Raw genomic sequence first — 22263 nt, forward strand, 5'->3', positions numbered from 1 at the left:
CGTTTTCAGTTTACATCTGTGAATACACATGGAAGTTAAAGGGATCAAAGTTCAGAATTAGTCTTCTTATGCTTGTGAAGCCAACTGTCTCCACAACCTTCTTCCTCCTGAAACCCAAAGATACCATACTCCTCCATTCCTTACCCCGTTCGTCTTTTTTCCTGTCTCGGCAAGATGGAAAGATGAAATGCAGGACATATCAGGACACATAAGAGTGTACAAAGCAAAGTTGATAATCAAAATAATTATTAGCACACTAACCAAGTAAATATGCAAAAATCTAGTAAATAAGAGAAACTACCATAATTAAGGCTCACATAATTAGCTTAATTGTTTTATCCTATGAAACAAGCTGCCGCCCCTTCCTCTATTCAGGAGACACCTGTTTTACATCTTGACATATTTATATGGCACCTATTACACCATGAACAATTTTAACAATAAAGATTTACCCAAATGTACAATATTTTCTGCATCAACAATTTAAATAAATTAAAAAGCCCCCTCCTTCAAAAAAATGATTTGAATTATACTGATATAATCTTAGAATGTTTGTATACTAGCTCCTTTTTAAGATATACACATAAACATAGTAGGACAAATAGTTTTTCTCTGTATATTCATTTAAAAGTATATCTATAATTACGTTATCAAGGTCAGGAAAGTTAGATTATCAGAAGTAGGTAATACCATTGAAGTGTTTTCAGTAGCAAAAGAAATAATGATTTTTAAAAAGCTTATTTATTTTTCCTGTGTGAAAGTGTGAAGGTCACTAGCTTTCCTGTGTTTCTGTAAGATTTTCTTTCAGTAACCATTAGGCTGAAGCATAACCTAACTTAAGATATGAAAATTAATTATGTTAAATAAAATTAGCCAAGGCATGGCAGTTGAATCACATGATCCTGAAGTTCTGTGGTGATGGCTTCCTCTGATCAAAAGATAGTGATATTTGTTCTCTAATCTAGGATGTATGATCACTGGCCTTTTGAGCACAATAAAATAGAGTACAAACAGGTTGATGACTATATATTTATTTTTAATTTTTCTTTTAAAAGATTTTATTTATTTATTTTTAGAGCGAGGGTAAGGGAGAGAGGGGGAGGGAAACATCAATGTGTGGTTGCCTCTGGCATGCCCCCTACTGGGGACCTGGCCTGCAACCCAGGCTTGTGTCCTGAGAATCAAACCAGTGACCTTTTGGTTTGCAGGCCAGTGCTCAATCCACTGAGCCACACCAGCCAGGGCTAATGACTATATTCTTAATTTAGGTTGATCTACCTATTAATTCTTCATAGCTCTAGAAACATAAATATCCATCTTGAAAATATCAGCGAGGAGAATTATTCACAATATATGATATGAAATCCAGAGCACATGGAAATTTCTATAATATAGACAAATTTGATTGTACTACTACCCAGTCTTACCCTTTTACTTACCCCCACCTTCTTTGCTGCCTTCTCTCTCCACCATCCCTCCAACCCAGTTTCTACTATCAGGAATTTACAAATGAACTATTATGTAATAAGGTTTTCAAAGAAAGCAAAATCATGATGTGATTTTTCAATCACTTAAATGTAACAGTATTAACTCAAAATGTAAGTATAGATATGACTACTTTCAATATAAACTGAAGATCTTACTCTTTAATTACAATCCTCCCATGTTTCCCAAAGTTAGGATTCTGCTAAGAATCCTATGAGACTGACCTTCATATTTCAAGATTAGTTTTAAAGTGAAAGAAGTCAAGCCTTGGGACTTTCTAAAAGACCAAAAAAGCTTTGTTATTATTATGCCTCTTTCATTTTCATTATAGAAATGGTAGGTTCTTAATCATATTCACACCCATGAAGTCTTTCCTTGAATGGCACAAACCAGGGTTTCTATGTTTAAAATGTTAGGACTCAAATAATTCCCTTCTTTTAAGAAATATACCACCATCAACCATACTTGACAATTGTAACCTGAGCTTCGTAAAGTCTAAAATAACCAGGAGGAACATACATTAGTGGCCATTTTTTTTAAAACCTTCACCTGCGGACAAGCTTATTGATTTTAGAGAGAAGGGAAGGGAGGGAAAGAGAGAGGGGAGAAAACTGATTGTGAGAGAAACATTGATCAGCTGCTTCTTGTATGTGCCCTGACCAGGGACGAAACCTGCAACCTAGGCATGTGCCCTGACCAAGAACCGAACACACAACTTTTTGGTTTATGGGATGATACTCCAATCATCCAAGCCACACAAGCCAGGGCAGTGACCATTTTTAAGGACACTAAATAATGACAGACTTCTGTGGTAGGGAGCTGGGCTATTTAAAATATGGATCTGTTTGTATTTAGAGGATGCATTAAAGAATGCCTTAATCATCCATGCCTTACATATATGATGAAAACCTGCCTATAAATATTATTTAGTTCTGCTAACTTATGTCTTCTATTAACAAGTTATATTATATTTGCAACCAACAGTCCACTAACAAAGCCCTCTGAAACTTTTATCTTTACCTAGCAGAGAGTGGTTAAGACTATTGGTGAGCAGGATGATAATCTGGTTAGGCTGTTTATAATGAAGCTTCATTATCTGTAAGTGTTATGAATTCTCGAATTATATCTGCAAATTACATATATTTCAAAAGTTTGAAAATTGTTAAAATTTTTAAAAACTGTAAAAACATCCAAAGAAATGCTTCCCTTATATAAATTCCCATTACATCAGAAAAGTGTTTTTCCCCATTGATTTGGCTCTATGAATTACACTAAAGAGCTTGGATAATTACATTTTGGAGATCATAAAGGATCAAAAAATTGTAATATATACAATCCATTTAAAAGTGATAAATAGTTTTGGCTTCAGACTTTTATTTTAAAGGTTGCACAGGGCCAGATTATGAGGCTATTGCAAACCTGGGAAGTCTATCAGATGCAAGAGATTAAAAAAAAATTGAAAAGATATAAGTAAATACATTTTCCATTTGTACAACCATTCAGTAGTAATGGAACCATTCAGTTAACCACTGGTTAACTAGTGAATTATGCAAAAGTAACCACTCAGATTTACCTCTCTACATAAGTCACATTACTGTGATTTCTAAACCCTTTGGTAAGTTAAAATACTTGTTTATTAAAAAAATAACTATTTTAATGAAACACTGTATTAATTAAAAGTATAAAATCTCAGGCACTTGGGTTACTGTAGGAAAAAATATCACTAAAGACTGCTATATCGTGCCAGGACATGGTACCTTGTGAGTGTGCTTTTAGTGTATCTGATTCTTTTAACCTCAATCTATTAGGACAGCACAGGGCGAGGTGAAAATGGGCAGCTTGTCTATAAACACATCACTCATATAAGGTGTCCAGGAGAAGGTATACATTAACATGTTAAAATCTTGAAAAACCTTTCCAAAATCACAATGATACACATACCCTTCCACACAAAAACATTTGTCATTACCATTGATAGCGTATAGCTTCTTCAGATCCTTTTCCCTTTCACAGAAATCAATTATTAAAACCACACACAACTAGTGGCTCAATATAAAATAACTTCTCCTAAATTCTCCTAAAGTGATCAATCTTCTATAAACACTAGAGAACACATACCACCAACTTTCATGACAAAGAGTCCCAATGCCTAAGAGGCTTAACACTCATAGATCAGTCATGGCTGCATGGCTGGGAAAATGAACATCATCATGATGGACTCCTGCATTCTTCACACTGTGCTCATGGACAAAGTCAGTGTAGTTTCTATGTACAGGATGGGGTGGGGACAAGGCCCTTGTGTTCCACTGGTTTCCACCACGTTGACTGCAGTCACTGGCAGCAGAGAGCCTGGATGGTTGGGGAGTGGGAGGGGAGCACAGTTAGTCAATAGGAATAGGAGAAATTTGGTAAGAGGTAATAAAGGAGAAAGACAATGAGACCAGCATGCACCACTGCTACAAGTAGTTATCGAAATCTCCATGCAAGCACATTCATTCAAGAATAACAAAGGTGGGGAAATCCCATAAATTTACATGTAATGAGAAATGTTTACATGAAAATATGTATAGGTAATCAGTCTGTTAAATGAATTAAATAAAGACAAAATTTCACAGACAGCAAGACACTCTTTATGTGTCCCTGATGTTGCTACCAAAATCAAGGCAGAAATGTTTGAGGTTGTAATGAGAAGAAAAAATATTTTAATCTAACTTAATTCAAATATTTGATAGGACAATTTTACATAAGGACAAAGGCACATATAAAAAAGAGCAATTATAAAAATTATTCCCCACATTACGTGATTTCACAAAACTGAAATCCAAGAAACAAAATTCAGAATGAACATTTTTTAAAAAGTCTATCCTCAGAGGCCATCTAATTTTACATCAGTTCCCAATTACAATAAAGAACCATTGTTCCTTCTATAATCAGATTTCACAGGAGCTCAGAATGGAATTCAACAGGTATGGATAATGGGATGAGACTGTAAGCCCCCTCCAAGAAATAGCTTAGTAAGTGTATGAGATGCCTTTTAAGCACAATGCTATAGAATAGGCCTACAGAACTATGAAAGTGAAACACACATACAAGCAATTCCTGGTTAGAGATTATCAGAGTCCTCCGGTAGAAAGGAAACATTTGCTAAGGTTCAGAAAATCGAGGTATTATGACGTGGCAAAAAGGGCAGCACATATTTAAGATAATGACAAAAAAGATTACTTCAATTATAAAAGATATCTAAGGATATTTAAATACAGTATTTTTCTAAGTCAACCAAAACATGAATTCACTACTTTTCCTTGGGGAAACTGAAGACAATTGGCTAAAAGAATTTCTCAGAACAAACTTGAAAGTCTTTTTTACAATAAAATCATCTTTCCCGCAACTGAAATACAATTTGTTCATCAGATCTAACCCATATAATTCGCTACCCTCAAAATAGAGTATTTGAAAATTTAGGACATTAAATTAGGTTTATGCTTTCCCCAATAAATACAAGATTTTCCAAATACTATTCAATTTTTTTATAAATGACTTAGGGGTAAAAAAAAAAAAAAAAAAAAAAAACCTTTCTCAAAAGTTGATACTTACTAGATAATTCTAAGTTACCGATATACCAAATCACTCACCGAAATAATGGTCTCATTTAGAAGATATTAGAAAGAAAACAGGGAGTAGGGTTAGATTAAATTAGTTAAAAGTTATCTGCCAGGAACAGAATAGTCCATTATTGTGCCCAACTGCTCAAACCTAGGGAGCATTTCAAAATTTTATTAATGTTTCACTTTCTAAAGGAGGACTTTTATATTCATTTAAAAGTATTAATAAGAATCAAAGCATGCAGAAACAAAGAATGAAATGCAGAATACAATTTAAATTCAGGCTGGGGAATCCATTAACTCCAAGACATGTCGGTTCTGCGTTCGGTTCCATGCTACTGTTGACATACTCTTTAGGTTTTAAAGGTCACCATTTTACTCCTTTTCAGCAAGGGCAATCTCAGCACAATTACATGAAGAAAGGACACACAGCTCCAAATGTTTCATTTTTCTTTTAAGTCAATACTCCCAAATTCAATATTCTCTCTTTAAAGGCTACATTAAAGGAACTAAGTAATGCCTAACAAATCAATTAAACAGATTTAAATATATATCCACAGAAGCTGGAAAACTCAGGAAGGATTTAGTGTCATAATACAGGATGCAAACAAACCAGACTCTTGTTCCATATTAATATAAAAGGTAAGCACCTATTAAAGGAGTTCTTTTATAGTTGAAGTCTCAGTACTATGTTTCTTTGCCAATAGACTTGGTGGTAACATCAAGGAGATAAAAAACATGGCTGCTTACTGGAGCTGTGTTTTCAGTAAGAAACTGAAGAAACTTCTAATGGCTTAAAACAAAGATTAAAATTTGACATTTAGAAGCCTCACTGTTTATATTTTAAGTATGTTGCGCCCACATGCACACACACGGATTCCCCCTGCTCCCCCCCAAATATACACACCATACTCTCAAGAGAAAAAAAAGAGAAAGAAAAATAGGGTGGATCTCCTCAATTTCAGAAACTAATCAAGTTATCTGGAACTGAAGTAAAAATATGACCAACCATCAAGAGCAAAGCACCTTGCAATTAGTTAAGCCAAAATAACAGTGAAACACAATTACATAGGAAAGACTGAAAATGATCACCAACCACTGTTGACCCACCACCATGGAGAAGAACTGGTTGCACAGAAAGCTGACCAAAACCTTGAGATCACCACAGAAAGTCATTAGATTTCAGGTAGTAAACAAACTAAGAGCAAGAAAAAAAAAGAGAAAAATCCTATGAATTATTAAAGTTCATTTCATAAATAGATGCAAAACTTGAACAGATGATGCAATTAACATGACCATTCAATCACATAATTCCCAAGGAGCCCCTCGAAGCCACAATTAATTGGGAAAGAATCAACCCACTGATTAACCCCAATAAGTCACAAAGTATCCATATTTGTACACTTACTATTAGTCTAAAAACAGAAACAAAAAACCTGGAAACCTAAACAAATGAAATCTCTTCCCTGTTATCAGATTCCCTCTCCATCCCTCAAGTGGAGTATTTTATATTTTACACTTTATTTTATTGGACTATGATCATGTTTCCTTTTTGGCTTTATCTTCAGTCTTTAAAGAAGAAAACACATCCAAAGCAGTAGCACCATGTTGTGCAGAATAACATGTAACAAGAATATTTTCCTTATGGACCTGGGAAAAGGTTTAAGTGACTATCACTGTAATATATTTTAACAGAGAACCCCAACCCCCACCACTCCCAGATCATGCTAACCAACATAAGGAGAGCTGTCTGACGTCTGTCATTTAGACAGCTGCACTCTGAAGCTTCTTCATCTGTATCTCTTTTTTTCCTCATCCCAATAACTGCTTAATATGACTCTTTTCAGCTTACAAATATGAATAATTTGCTTTCAATCATATTTAAAGTACTCTATGATTATAGCTGGGCATTTAGACTATGAATAAGCAAGCAGTATTTTATTTTGGTTTAAGGAGTTAACAAACCATTTCCTGTCATGCTGGTCTGTTCCAGGACTCCTTGGAAGATTCTCTATCTCCACCAGCACAGCACCAGAGGGAACGGAAGGAGCCACAAGCAGAGTAGATCTCACACCCCAAGCCTTTGAACACAAATTATAAAAATCATCTCTTTTACCTAGATAAAAGATCTCTTTACCAATGTAAAGAACATTAAATGAAATACTATGTGCACAGTGAGCAAATATAATGTAAACAAATGCTTTAATATTATATACCACCTTAGAGATAAAAAGAAAATGCACAAAAATGTCCCAGTTACACCGCTATGAAAATTCAAATAATACTAGTTTTTGTTATAATTAACTACAGTGTTCTAGTGCTTTAGAAACTTAATATTAAGAAGTCTTACCTGTTGGGAGCCATTACTCTGAGCTGAAGCATTACTGTAAAAAATGTAAGGAGGGAAAAATCTATTAAAAACCATATATAGGGTTTCACATGGCCAGATGACAGTGAAAGTAGCTTTTATTTTTAAATACATTAATTTTGTTTCAAATAAAAAAAATCACTGTTGTTTAAAACTAAGAATATAAGATGCTCAGACAACATTTCCTTTTATAGGCACACACTTGCTTTTCTATAGTCTGCTTACTTCACATACCCATATAATTTTAATTATGCTTTAATTGTATTTTAATTTTACTTTAGATGTACTAAATGTGTTTTAGATGTACTGCTAATCTTGTTTATTCACTGGACAATATATGTCAAAGATGACAAAATAAAGAGAGCAGCACAAATGATGCCTTAAATTCAAGGCAGTAAGCACAAACACCGACATAAACTTACCTGTCACTTCTTTTATATTTTCCTACCCTCTAGAGATTTTCCAGTGTGAGCAATAGCTCAGCATTTTGTAAGTCAAAAGGCCTTAGTATAAACTTAAAGTTAGAAACTTCTCTGTATACTTTCCCTACAAATGATTTATAAGAATTTTTTAATTTTTTTTTAACTTTTAATTTAGGCTTCACTCTTTTCCACCCTCCCGCTCACAAAGCACTTAAAATAAACTAACCCTATAGTACAACAAAATAAAGAGAAAAAGAACCCCTTCAGAACAGCTAAAAAAAAAAAAGAACAAATATTCAATAGAGTAAGAACTCAAAGAGGAGATAATACCACAATAAAATGAGGAAAAAATAAAATATACTGACTTTAGACCTTCTAAGCATAATCAGTATTTTGAGATAAAGGATTCGAGTGAGGTAAGAAAAAACATATTCAAAGTCATTGAAAAAGTTCTTTGAAAGTAAGAAAATAATGTACAGATTTAATGAGAGCACTATATTCCAGAAAAATGAGATACAGAATTAAACACATTCAGCCCCTACTGTTAAATTATTGACCTGCAAGGAAAAGGAAAGAATATTCCAGGTACCCCAAGGAGACTTAAAAGCAACCACTGCTAGTACCAGGTTGGCACAGACTTTTCCATAGCAACACTCAAGAATATTATACCCAGCCAAGATGTCATTCTAATAAAAGGAAATAGGCAAAGCTTCTCAAATACAAACTAACTCTCAATGCAGCATCCAGGAGCCTTTCTTAGAGGAGAGCAAAACAAAAACTATCTGATAACAGAACCAAGATGGTGGCGTAGGTAGACACACTGCGCCTCCGCGCACAACCAGAACTGACAGAAAATCGAACAGCGAGGAAGTCCGACACCAAGTATATAAAAAAGAAACATACATCCAGACCGGTAGGAGGGGTGGAGATGGGCACCGGGGCTGAGAGGACTCGCGTGGCCGTGGTGGGACCGAGACTGGTGACCGAGACTGGCGGGGTGTGGGACCAATGGGGCAGGCAGTCTGACCACTAGCAGACCCTGCGGCACCACATTCGCGCACAGATAAACCGGGAGGAACAGCAGGGAGCAAAGCAGACCTCGTAACCCAGGGCTCTAGCGTAACCCAGGGCTCTAGCGCTGGGAAATAAAGCCTCAGACCTCTGATTGAAAACACCCGTGGGGGTTGGGGCGGCAGCACGAGAGACTCCCAGCCTCACAGGAGAGGTCGTTGGAGAGACCCACAGGGGCCTAGAGCGTGCACAAGCCCACCCACTCGGGAACCAGCACCAGAGGGGCCCAATTTGATTGTGGGTAGCACAGCGAGTGACTGAAATCCAGCAGAGGGTGGACTGGGTGCCATTACTCCCTCTCTGCCCCTCCCCCACGTACAGTGTCAAAGCACAGTGACCAGCGTTACCCCACCCCGGGGAACACCTAAAGCTCCGCCCCTTTAAGTAACAGACGCGCCGAGACCAAAAAAAAGGCCCAAATGACAGACCACTTCAAAGCTCCAGAAAAAATACAACTAAGCAAGGAAGAAATAGCCAACCTATCAGATGCACAGTTCAAAACACTGGTAATTGATAAGCTCCCAGAATTGGTTGAATTTGGTCGAAAACTAGATGAAAAAATGAAGGCTATGCTAAGAGAAACAAAGGAAAATGTACAGGGAACCAATATTAATGCGAAGGAAACTGGGACTCAAATCAACAGTGTGGACCAGAAGGAAGAAAGAAACATCCAACCAGAAAAGAATGAAGAAACAAGAATTCAGAAAAATGAGGAGAGGCTTAGGAACCTCCAGGACATCTTGAAACGTTCCAACATCCGAATTATAGGGGTGCCAGAAGGAGAAGAGGAAAAACAAAAAATTGAAAACTTATTTGAACAAATAATGAAGGAGAACTTTCCCGGTCTGGCAAAGGAAATAGACTTCTAGGAAGTCCAGGAAGCTCAGAGAGTCCCAAAGAAGCTGGACCCAAGGAGGAACACACCAAGGTACATCATCATTACATTCCCCAAGATGAAACAGAAGGAGAGAATCTCAGAAGCAGCAAGAGAAAAGAACACAGTTACCTACAAAGGGGTTCCCATAAGACTGTCAGCTGATTTCTCAAAAGAGACCTTACAGGCAAGAAGGGGCTGGCAAGAAGTATTCCAAGTCATGAAAGGCAAGGGCCTACATCCAAGATTACTGTATCCAGCAAACCTATCATTTAGAATGGAAGGGCAGATAAAGTGCTTCTCAGATAAGGTCAAGTTAAAGGAGTTCATCATCACCAAGCCCTTATTATATGAAATGTTAAAGGGAGTTACCTAAGAAAAAGAATATCAAAAATAGGAACAGTAAAAATGACAGCAAACTCACAGTTATTAACAACTACACCTAAAACAAAAACAAAAGAAAACTAAGCAAACAACTAGAACAGAAAGAGAACCACAGAAATGGAGATCACATGGAGGGTTATCAATAGGGGAGTGGGAGGGGGAAGAGAGGGGGGAAGGTACAGAGAATAAGTAGCATAAATGGTAGGTAGAAAATAGACAGGGGGAGTGTAAGAATAGTGTAGGAAATGTAGAAGCCAAAGAACTTGTAAGTATGACCCATGGACACGAACTATAGGGGGGGAATGTGGGAGGGAGGGGGTGGGCAGGATGGAGTTGAGTGAAGGGGTGGAAATGGGACAACTGTAATAGCATAATCAATAAATATGTCAAAACAAAAAAAACCCCCAAAACTATCTGATGATGAAAGACAACCAATTAAGAAAGAACTCAAGAAAGAAGAGGTCTTGCTAAAATGTTAGGTGATGAGGAATGAAACCATTTGATGCTATTTTTAATTAACTACATCTTTATTACAAGTCAAGTTACCAAAACTTGGACTATCATTGCCTGGGTTCAAATCCAAGCCACAGCACTAGCTCTGCTCTCAGAACCTCAGGTTCCTCATTTGTATCAGACTGTTAGAAAGATGAAATGAATTAATACCATCAAAGGACAAAGAGCAGTGATAAATAAAACTGACCCAAAAAATAAATTAATAAAACCTTAGAAATATATTTAATGTAGATGTGTTGGCAAGTCAAATGTAAAAAATATACCTGTCAGGCAGCCCTGACCAATGTGGCTCAGTTGGTTGGGTTTTGTCCCACAAAGTGAAGGGTCGTCAGTTTAATTCCCAGTTAGGGCCTGGGTTACGGGTTTGGTCCCCAATCAGGTTGCATACAAGAGGCAACCAATCGATGTTTCTCTCACATCAATGTTTCTCTCCCTCTCTCTCTCCCTCCTTTTCCCTCTAAGAATGAATAAAATCTTAAATACACACACACACACACGTATGTACACACACACATCTGTCAGGTGCCAGTTCTTTTTTACTAATCACATTGCTCTTCTCAGTACATTATATGCTGGTTTAAGTAATCCCAAATATTAATGAAATCTCATCCAACCTGATTGGTACAGAAATTAGACTCACTATTCCATGATCCACTAGGTTACTCTCTGGAGCTTTTCTTTAAATTGTAAATAACTTCAGGTGGTGAGAGGTAAAAAAATGAGTAACACCATGAGGAAAAATTACTCGAGTGATGTTAATTGGATCAGAGTTCCCTGTTTCCAAACACTTTGAAATGTGAAAGTACTATTTTCTCACAATTATACATATCCTCTCACCTCCACTAATATGAAAGTAGGGTGGAGCACTTATCATTACTGACATAATCCAAACTTTCCCTTTAAAGGATTACCTGCAATAACTGTCTCTATCATTTCCTCCACCACTTCTTTTCCTCTTTTCTGTTTGTAAAATTCTATCTGCTAAGCTTGTACAAAAATGTGAACTATCCTTTAAAATATAACCTCTTCTTAAGATACTTTATGTTAGTAAAGACTGAGAAGAAAATAGGAGATAAAATAGTACAAGGAAAATGACTGATATCAGTCAATTTGCAAACCTGTTATTCAGCCCTTACCAAATGGTTCAGCTGGTTGGAATGTCATCACAAGCACCAAAAAGTTGTGGGTTCAATCCCCGGTCAAAGCACGTACCTAAGTTTTGGGTTCCATCCCCAGAGGCAGTGTACGAGAAGCAACCAATCACTGTTTCTCTCTCATATCAATGTTTCTCTCTCCTGCCCACCACCCTTCTTCCTCTATCTCTAAAATCAATAAACATATCACCGGGTGAGGATTAAAAAAAACACCTGTCATTCAAATTGGCATAGTACAAGGTCAAGAAGCTTTTTTTTTAGATCAAATAGTTTTTCAAACAGTACTTTGTTGTGCTTTTGCAAACAGTACTGTTTTCCATGGTTCACTGTATCAACACTGTATCAAAACTGTTCATGCAAACAGAATCACAAGGACAAGACTGAAAGGGCATTCATACCAGTCCAAACTCAGACTCTCAAGCACCATTATGAGCAATGCTTAATAATGTTCAGTCAGGAAAGCTGGGTCCCCCATTATACTTCATTTCTAAAAAATTATTCTAATAAAAAATAAAAGTATCATTATTTAAATATCCCACTTCTAATGTGTTTTCCAACGCCAAAGGATTACTAAAGAAGAGATTTAAAAATTAGTTATTAAATTAATTTTAATTCTAGGAAAGAAACTGTACAGTCACTCACTTTTTAGTCAGAAATGTGTTATTTCAAAAAATTGTTAAAGGACAAACTTACTTAAAAATAAAAGCCTTAATTTTGCAACTAATTATCACTACTTGAATGCTTCATTTATGTTTCTGCTAATTTCACCAGGTTATCTTCTTTAAGTTCTAATATTTTGCCCTAGCTTCCCTATCAGGAAAGCAAGACATGATCCATTAAACAAACAAACAAACAAACAAACGAATAAAAACTGTTTGCCCTGGCTGGTATGGCTCAGTGGATTGAGTGCCTGCCTGTGAACTGAAAGGCCAGTGGTTCAATTCCCAGTCAAGGCACATGGGTTTCGGGCCAGGTGCTCAGTTGGGGGCATAACAGAGGTAACCGATCTATGTATCTCTTGCACACTGATGTTTCTCTCCCTCTTTGTCCCTCCCTTTCCCTCTTTCTAAAAGTAAATAGGTAAAATCTTTTTAAAAACTTTGAAAAACTACAGAATACCTCTAACATTTCTCCTCCATTATCTTAACTGCATAGCTTATATATAACTAACTACAAGGAAAATAAAATAATCAACAGATAAAGAAACTTCAGGAATAGCCTTTCAAAAAGCAGAGTGCTTTTGTGGTGAATCACTAACTAAAGCCTGGCTTTAGTGGCTTTCGAGGGGAAGAAATAACTAAATAGAATACCCCAAGGTGAGGCTAACCATAGTCAGTGTAGACAAATTTTAAAAGGAATAGATTTGAATATCCTGAATCTGATACTTTAACAGGCATTCCAGGAGACTTTGATACATATCAAGGTTGAGAAGCATTATATAAAACTATACAATGTAATATATATTATTAAAATGTATTTACTGCTTCATCAGAAGTAGGACTTCTAGAATGGTGGTTTGTGTACCCTCTCCCCAGCAAAACAAAGATTTAGCTGGTGACAATTATTTTTTAAAAATCATCAAAAGGCATACATCAAGTAGAGAAACATTTATTCAAAAAAAAATCTTCTAATTCTCAAGAGTCAAGTCATTTGAGCCACAATCTGCTCTCCTTCCCTATCATCCCAAGTTCAGTGTTGTGGAAGCTCTATTGCAGTTGGTGCAGCTTCAAACAATGCAGACTTTAAATCAGATATTTTAAATATGTTCAGGAACTAAAGACATAGAGGAAAGTATGAGAAAAATGTCTCCACAAGTAAGAGAATATCAATAAAGAGAAAAAATTTTAAAAAAGAACCAAACAAATCCTAGAATTGAAATGCACACAACTGAAATAAAAATTAACTAGGAAAACATAACAGCAGATTTGGAGCAGCAGGCAGGAGAATAAATGACTTGAATATAGGTCAAGTGAAATTATCTAGTCTGAGCTACAGAAAGAAAAATAGTGAATAAAAATGAATAAAGACTCAAAGACCTGTAGGGCAACATCAGGTGTAGCAACATATGCGTAAAGGGAGTCTCAGAAGAAAAGGAGAGAAAAGAACAAAACAATAATTTGAAGAAATAATGGATGAAAACTTCCCACATTTGAGGAAAACAATATACCATAGAAAAGCAACCAGCTCTGGCTGGTATGGCTCAGTAGATTGAGCTCCTGCCTGCAAACCAAAGGGTTGCTTTGCTGGTTTGATTCCCAGTAAGGGCACATGCCTGGGTTGTGGGCCAGGTCCTCAGTAGGGGGCCTGCAAAAAGCAACCACACATTGATGTTTCTCCCCTACTTTTTCTACCTCTGTTCCCTGTCTCTAAAAACAAAGAAAAGAAAAGAAACCAAAATAAGTAAGTAAAAATCTAAAAAAAAAAGAAAGAAAGCCCTGGCTGGTGTGGATTGGTGGATTGAGTGCCAGCCTGTGAATGAAAGGTCCCCGGTTTGGTTTCCAGTCAGGGCACATGCCTGGGTTGTGGGCCAGGTCCCTGGTTGGGGGTGTGTTAAGAGGTAACCAATTGATGTATCTCTCACACATTGATGTTTCTCTCCCTCTATTTCTCCCTCCCTTTCCCTCTCTCTAATAAATGACTAAATAAAATCTTTTAAAAAAATAAAAAGAAAAGCAACCAGAAGAGAACTGGATTGGCAGTACTTTTAACAGATAAAATAGACTTATGGTTACTAGAGAAAAAGAGGAACATTTTTATCATAATAAAAGAATCAACAATTATAAATATATATGCACCTAATAAAAAGCCCTAAAATACATGAAGCAAAAAAAGCAGAGAGAAATAGAAAATTAAACAATAACTGAAGACAACAATACCTGAAGACAACAATACCCTAGGTCTTAATAATGAATAGAACTAGGCAAAAGATTAATAATGAAGTATAAGTCTTGAAGAGTATAAACTCACTAGACCTAACAATCACCACAGAACATTATATCAACAACGGAATATATACTCTTCTCAAGTTCACACAGATCATTTTCTAAGAAAAGTCATACACTAGGTCATAAAACAAGTCCCAATAAATTTAAAGGGATCAAAGTCATATGAATCATGTTTTCTAACTATAATGAATAAAATTACCCAAAAAAGGAAAATTTAAGATATTCACAAATATGCAGAAATCAAGTAACACCCTTTCAAGTAACCAATGGATCAAAGAAGAAATCATAACAGAAATTAGAGTAATTTGGGACAAATAAAAATGAAGAAATAACATACCAAAACTTATATAATATGATTAAAGCAGTGCTTGAAGGGAAATTTATAGCTGTAAATGTTATGTTAAAAAAGAATAAAGATGCTCTGGCCTACAGGCTCAGTTAGTTGGGGCATCATTCCATATACCAAAAGGTTGAGGGTTTGAGTCTCCAGTCAGGACATGTGCAAGAGGCAACTGATCAATGTTTCTATCTCTCATCAATGTCTCTCCTTCTGTCACTCCCTCTCTCCCTCCCTCCCTCCTTTTTTCTCTAAAAATCAATGAACATATCCTTAGGAGAGGACTAAAAAAAAGAAAAGAATAAATATTGCATATCAAAAACTTCATCTTCTACCATAAGATACTAGAAAAAGAGAATCAAATTAAACCTAAAGCAAGCAGAGGAAATGAAATACATCATAGTGAAAATGTACAAAACAGAGAAAAACTGATGAAACCAAAAGCTGTTCTTTGAAAAGGCTAACAAAACTGACAAACTTTACCTACAATGACAAAGGAAAAAAAAGAGAAACTCAAATTACTACAATAAAAAATGAATAAGGGGTCATCACTACCGATCTTACAGAAATAAAAAGGAAAAGAAAATAATATGAACAATTGTATGCCACAAATTACATAATTTAGAATTATATAACCTAGAAAGACAAAAACTTCCCAAACTACTCAAAATTAAAATGAAACATGAATAGACCAGTAACAAGAGACTGATTTAGAAAATTTAAAACTTCACACGGAAAGTCCAACAAGATGGCTTTAATAGTGAATTCTACCATACATTCAAAAAATACCAATTCTTTACAAACCCCTCCCCCAAAAATAGGAGAGAAGGAAATATTTCCCAACTCATTCTGTGAAGCTACTATTCCTCTGATACCAAACCAGACGAAGACATTACAAGACAACTATAGGGCAGTGTCTTGGATGAATACAGACTCAAAAATCCACAACAAAATATTAGTGAACCAAATCCAGCAACATGTATTATAAAGTAGGATTACATACCATGACAAAGTAGAATTTATCCCACAAACACAACTGCTTATCTTCAAATCAACCTTTCTTCTTTGAGCTCCTTGTGTGCGAGGATGATTCATTTATCTTTAAATCCTCAGTCAAGTGCCAATAACAAATGTATGTCATTCTCACTATAAACAGCACATCCACACCCATTCCACTCCTTATTTCTTTCAACTGCTTTATTTCTCTTTGTGTCAATTTTATCTGGCAATATATGTTGTTCTCAAATGCTTCGAAACAACACTTCGATAGATTTTCAGCAAACATGTTTAATTAATGACAGCAACTACATGAATTATTAAAAATTCTATGTCAATTCCTAAGTTGCAAGGCATTACCCACCTGAGTTCTTCAGGTCTTGCCGTACTTGCTGACAGAACACAAAAAGAAAACACCCAATTAGTTTTCTCTGACATGGTAAACTGCATCACTACTCATAAAAGTAAATCTGAACTAATTGCTTTGTAAGTCATGTTTCCCAAACACAGATTTAAAAACCTTCAATTCACAAAAGTGTTCTAGGATTCACATCATTAAATCAACATGACAATTACTTCCACTTTTTAAATAAAGCAACAAATTAAGCACACATCTTTTCAAGCCTTCTAGAGTGAGCTGAGTGACAATGGAGCATTGTCAGTTCAAAGTAAGAGTTAACTTAGGGTTTTAAATGATCACAAATTGAAATGGCTTAATTAATAGCTATTATTTAATTTATTACCATACCAAAAGTTATAAAGTATAACTCAATTATTTCAAAACATCAACACTGTTGCTCTGGTCAGGTGGCTCTCAGTTGGTTGGAGCTTTGTCCTATACACCAAAAGGTTGTAGGTTCAACCCCCGGGTCAGGGTACATACCTAGGTTTGCGTGTCTGACCCCCCAAGGCACATAAGGGAGACAACTGATCAATGTTTCTCTTTCACATCCATGTCTGCCTGCCTGCCTGCCTCTCCCTCTCCCAATCTCAGTGAGCATATCCTCAGGTGAGATTAAAAAAAAAAAAAAAAAAAGCTGACACTGCCAAACATCAGGTCATGGTGGTTATTTCTAGACAATTGGTGATGACCTTAATACTGGACATACTTAAAATTCAACCTGTATTTTAATACAGACTTAGATTTGAAATCAAACACTACGCTTGGTAAAGCATGTCTGTGATTATGTAACTAAAGGAACTTATAGGAAGTAACATTTATGAATTTGTAAATGTCAGTATATGATATACACTAATGATTTACATTCAGAAACTGTTATGGAATTCTTAATCATATTATAATACCATATGACATAATTTTTACTTAAAATGTGTTCATCATTTATCAATGTTTTGTTAAGTTCCTAAGGGGGTTTTGAATATTATGATGAGTGAGATCTAAAAGTCAAAAAGAGAAGGGATAATGTTGCCCTACAGAATAACTAAAATAGTTAATACGAACAAAAACTGAACACAAACTCAGGATAGTGTTTACATTCAGATTAACATAAAATTTATTCTCAGCAACCACATAGGCAATTATTCCCTTTGTATTTTATTAAATTGATTATATACAAACCAAATTCAATAAATAAAGAGTACTTTAGTTTGACTGGAATACACTTAAAATCCAGACAACATCCTCTCAAGTAAACAACAGCAGCAACATGAATTGTCAAGAAAGAAGAGTCCTTTAAAAAAGTTGCATTTCACCTTTCATCTGTAGAGTTCGTCGAGAATATCGTTTGCTGGGCCTTCTTTCAAAGGATGTTGATCTTCTTGCTTTATTTGTTTTTGTGGTCTGATACTCAGTTTTCCCACTAAAATAAATAAGACAAATAATAGAATAAGAGCATTTATGACCTACAGAAATCAAATACACATAAATGAGAGAGAAGTCTACACTGGGATTCTTCTTTAAAAAACCATCCTGAATTTCATCCTGAGGGAACTGCTTTTAAAAACCGTCTTGACGTCTCTCTTTAGCACGTCATTCTTTCACTCTTTAGGCTGGTGTGAAATATGCAACACACAAAATATACTGTTCTTTCTTAAGCATGCACATCACCTAAGAGCATATTAAATCAGTCTGAGATATCTGTGGTTTTATGGAACTTCCTTCCCCTCCCCATTCATACTCCTCAATGCAAAGTATGCAATTAAGTCAAGATTTTCAGTTACTTTTTCTAATAGTGATAGACCTTCCAGAATAATTTTCCAGAAATATTTAAAACTATTGTTCCACTTGCTGTGATTTCCATTTAAATTCTGTTAAGAAAATGTCTCTCCACTTTCAATATAGATAGAAGCTCTTTTAATGAATCCCACACAATCTTCTTGCAATATTATTTACATTCCTTCTTGAAATCATAATAACTGAATCTCATGACATGCCGAAAAGTCACAACCAATAATCTACTCTCAGGTAAACCAAAATATTCCTAACTTACCAACAAACAAGGAGTCTATAACAACGGAACTTCAGGTTTAAAAAAGACCAGAAACATTACCCAAATTAATTTCCCACACAACGCAGGGCACCCTTTTTCTATATGGTGTTCACTCTTGGATCAAGACTCCTTAAAGTTCTTGTTGTATGGATTTAAATTGGGGGCTAATTAATATATAGAGTAAATGTCAACAGGGATACAAAATCCATTACACCATTATAATGTTTCCTATCTATTCTGGACATTACAATCAATAATAATAAACTATTATTTTGGCCAATGGAAAACACTGGTAAGCCGCTTTATACCTCTATGCCCTAATTACCACATTTATAAAATGAGAGAGTGGCCTAAATTTTTTGGCCTCTATGAAAAAAATGATACAGCAGGCAGCTATTAATATCAACCTATATCTAAATCGTGATCCTAGCCGAATAAATCCTGATCGCTGAGAACCCTTTTGGACAGGGCCTCGAAGGCGGAAGAAGGCATGATGCTCCACAGCACATTTCCATAAATGTTTGCATGCTTTTGGATGGTCCAGTCTAAAGACAAATGTATGCTCTTGCTCTTTGCCCTGAAAAAGAAAAGGATGCAAAAAGAGGTAATTATTGGGTTTAACATTCCTGTCTCATTACTCAGCTACAGATACAGCTCCAGTAATACTATGAATCAAATAAAGCATTTGGTTTGCTCCCTGAAACTCAAACACTCTTATAGCTACCTATATAAAAAGGAAGAGTTGAAATCTAGCTGTCCATTTTCTCAGCCAAAATAAAATTATTCCTAAAAGGATCCTCTCTACTTATGTAATCTCATTTCTCAGAGACACATAAACTGAGGTTTTATTTGCCACACTTTGGGATAAATGTGGCAAATAACAACTTAAGGGATTACACAAGATCTGGCGATATGTATCAACAGACTTAAAAATGTTCATATTCTCTGTCATCGTAACCATCCTGGCAGGAATTTGGTTATGATAGTTAACATTCATAGGCACTTTCCTATGAATTACTTCAACAAGCAGTTACTACTGTTAGCCCCATTTCACAGGTAAAGAAACTGAGACTCGAGAAAGTAAACCCAAGATCACAAAGCTAGTAAGAGAGGAAACCAGAATTTGAACCTAGCCCTTAGGCTCCAAAGCCTAAGTTTATAATATCTAAGCTATACTGGCTCTCTATGAAAGAAGATTTTCTAAAATAACAAAATTTACACCCAAAGATTTTATTTAGTGTCATGTAAAATAGTAAAATCTGGCCAAAAATTTTTCAAAACCTATATGAAAGAACTAAATGAAAGAACTAAAGAATGGTATATTTGAACTAGATCTACATGGCTATACCTGTTTAGGTAAAATAAGTAACCTATAATTACATATAAATTATATATATCTGTACTACATATGTATAATTTATGTATATTTTAAGATCATTCTACCATGTATTTATATTTGGAAAATGTTAGAAATTATGAGAATGACTCCCTCCAAGAGTGGTGGCCAGCTACAGGGAAGGAAGGGACAAGTTGCAGGGATTAAACCTTAGCTGTATTAAAAATACTATTATTAATTTAATCTATCTCTAAAATTTAATTCTGAAGGAACAATGCCAAAAAAATGTTATCTAAATGAGTGAAATGGATTACCAGTTTTATAATTTCTTTCAACTTTTCAGTATAATTAAATATGTAACTTAAAACTACTTTGTCATTTTCTACTCTGGGAATGTAGACAGTCTATACTACTTTGTCAGAAATCGGGGTTTGCACCTTTGCACATGGGACATGGCCCTGGGGGTGGCATAGTGCGATCCCTTGCCCAGTGTCCAGGGCATTTACACTTAAAGTATGTTTGATCATTTTACCCTGGACCTTTTTGTGGCTTTCCTGGCTTACCTTGAAGTGGCTGGACATAACCAATGGCACTACTAACAACTACACTATTAACTTAGCCTGCCTTTCCTCCCCCTTTTTCCTATGCTGGATCTGTTCCTTCCTTTTCTCAAGGTATTGGTTGTTAAAAACCAAGAGGGCAGTGTCTATTAGTTGGGCCATAGGAGTTGGTGGACCCATTTGTAATTTCCAAAGCTTTCTAGAAATATCTGGTACTGACTGACTAATGAAATGCTGCCCCATTAATACTTGACCTTCTGGAGAGGATGGATCTAGATTAGTATATTTCCTGAATGCCTCAAAACAGACTGTTACAGACCAAAGCATAATTCTCTTCCTATCCTTGTGTTATTTCTCTGATCTTGTCATAATTTACAAGATTTCTAATGCATCATTTCAACCCAGCTAATAAACACTAAATCATGGTGAAAAAAAATAATAAAAATATTTTATAAACTCTATACGTAGTTTTTTAAAGAAAAGATTTATTTTTAGAAAGAGGGGAAGGGAGGGAGAAAGAGAGGGAGAGAAACATCAATGTGCAAGAGATACATCGATTGGTTGCCTCTCACACACCCCCAACTGGGAACCTGGCCAGCAACATAGGCATGTGCCCTGACTAGGAATCGAACCAGTGACCTTTAGGTTTGCAGGCTGGCACTCAATCCACTGAGCCACAAGCAGCCAGGGCTACATGTAGTTTCTTCGTAACCTTGGTATAGGCATAGATTCTTAAATTTTAAGAAACAAAAAGTATTGACCACAAGGAAAAAAATTTATACATTGTATACATTAAAAATGAAACCCTTTATGTATCCAAAAGATACTATTAGAGGAGACAAAAGGCAAGCCAGGTAGCAGAAGATACTAGCAACACATATATCTGAGAAAGAACTAATATCTAAAATATATAAAGAACTACTTCAATGGGGGAAAAAAGCACATGATCCAATAGAAAAATAAACAGACTTAAACAGGCACTTTATAAAAAAGAATATCCAAATATCCAATGAATATATAAGTAAGTGCTATACATATACAGTCATCAGGAGAATGAAAATTAAAATGATTCTACTACAGAATGGCTAAAATAAAAAAGAGAATGCCATACCATTAGCAAAAAATAAAATAAAACAACTCTTATAACACTGCGAGTGGGAATGTAAACTTATATAAACACTTTGGAAGGAGGAAGATGGCGGAGAAGTGAATGGAAGTCACAATGACCTCCTCCCAAGACCAATCTGGAATTACAACTCAGTTGTGGAGAAACCACCCAGAATAAACAACTGAGCAATAACAAGACAGATGCCTTATAACCTCGGACAGACAGAAGAACCAGCTTCAGCACAACTTATCTGGTAAGGAGTGCGGTGGAAACTCGAGAGAGCAGGCTGGGTGCCTGTAGGTGGCAGCACTGGAGAGATAACTAAGTGGCTGGTAGGATCCCCGTAAGAATAGGCTCTAAACCCTAAGCCAGGATCCCCAGCCTAGAGCACCAGAGCCCAAAAAGTACAGATTCACAATCAGCGGCAAAAAGCAGCAAGGTTGCAAATAGATAGCTGGAGATGCAAGAGCCATTTTGTGCATTGGCTAAAGGGCCAACGCACAAATTTTCATTTACAGCCACTTATCCTGGGCTCTGGCAAATTGGGGGTGGAGTGGGGGCAGAGTGGGCTGATGACACATAAGGAGACACTGGAGATGTAAGCTTTGGGGAGAGAACTGAGAGAGTAGACCCCAGGATCCCAGTGCTGAGCCAACCC

At 36.0% G+C, this 22263-nt stretch overlaps 1 protein-coding gene across 4 annotated transcripts in view; it reads right to left on the reverse strand.

Annotated features, from left to right (window-relative positions):
• EPB41L5 (erythrocyte membrane protein band 4.1 like 5) overlaps nt 1-22263 on the reverse strand; it is a 166350-nt gene that overhangs the window by 93937 nt on the left and 50150 nt on the right. For 3 of the 4 annotated variants that reach the window (XM_045203052.2, XM_045203051.2, XM_024569625.3), the window contains exons 12-16: nt 19009-19178; nt 17865-17971; nt 16516-16543; nt 7438-7471; nt 7053-7168 (exon numbers count right to left, since the gene is read on the reverse strand). In XM_045203052.2, coding sequence (XP_045058987.1) covers nt 7053-7168; nt 7438-7471; nt 16516-16543; nt 17865-17971; nt 19009-19178 — 455 coding nt within the window. Of the gene's footprint in view, nt 1-1019; nt 3835-7052; nt 7169-7437; nt 7472-16515; nt 16544-17864; nt 17972-19008; nt 19179-22263 lie in introns of those variants that run through there. The other variant, XM_024569626.3, reaches the window with a different exon arrangement.

This window comes from Desmodus rotundus, chromosome 2 (genome assembly GCF_022682495.2).
Source record: "Desmodus rotundus isolate HL8 chromosome 2, HLdesRot8A.1, whole genome shotgun sequence".
Classification (NCBI taxonomy): Eukaryota; Metazoa; Chordata; class Mammalia; order Chiroptera; family Phyllostomidae; genus Desmodus; species Desmodus rotundus.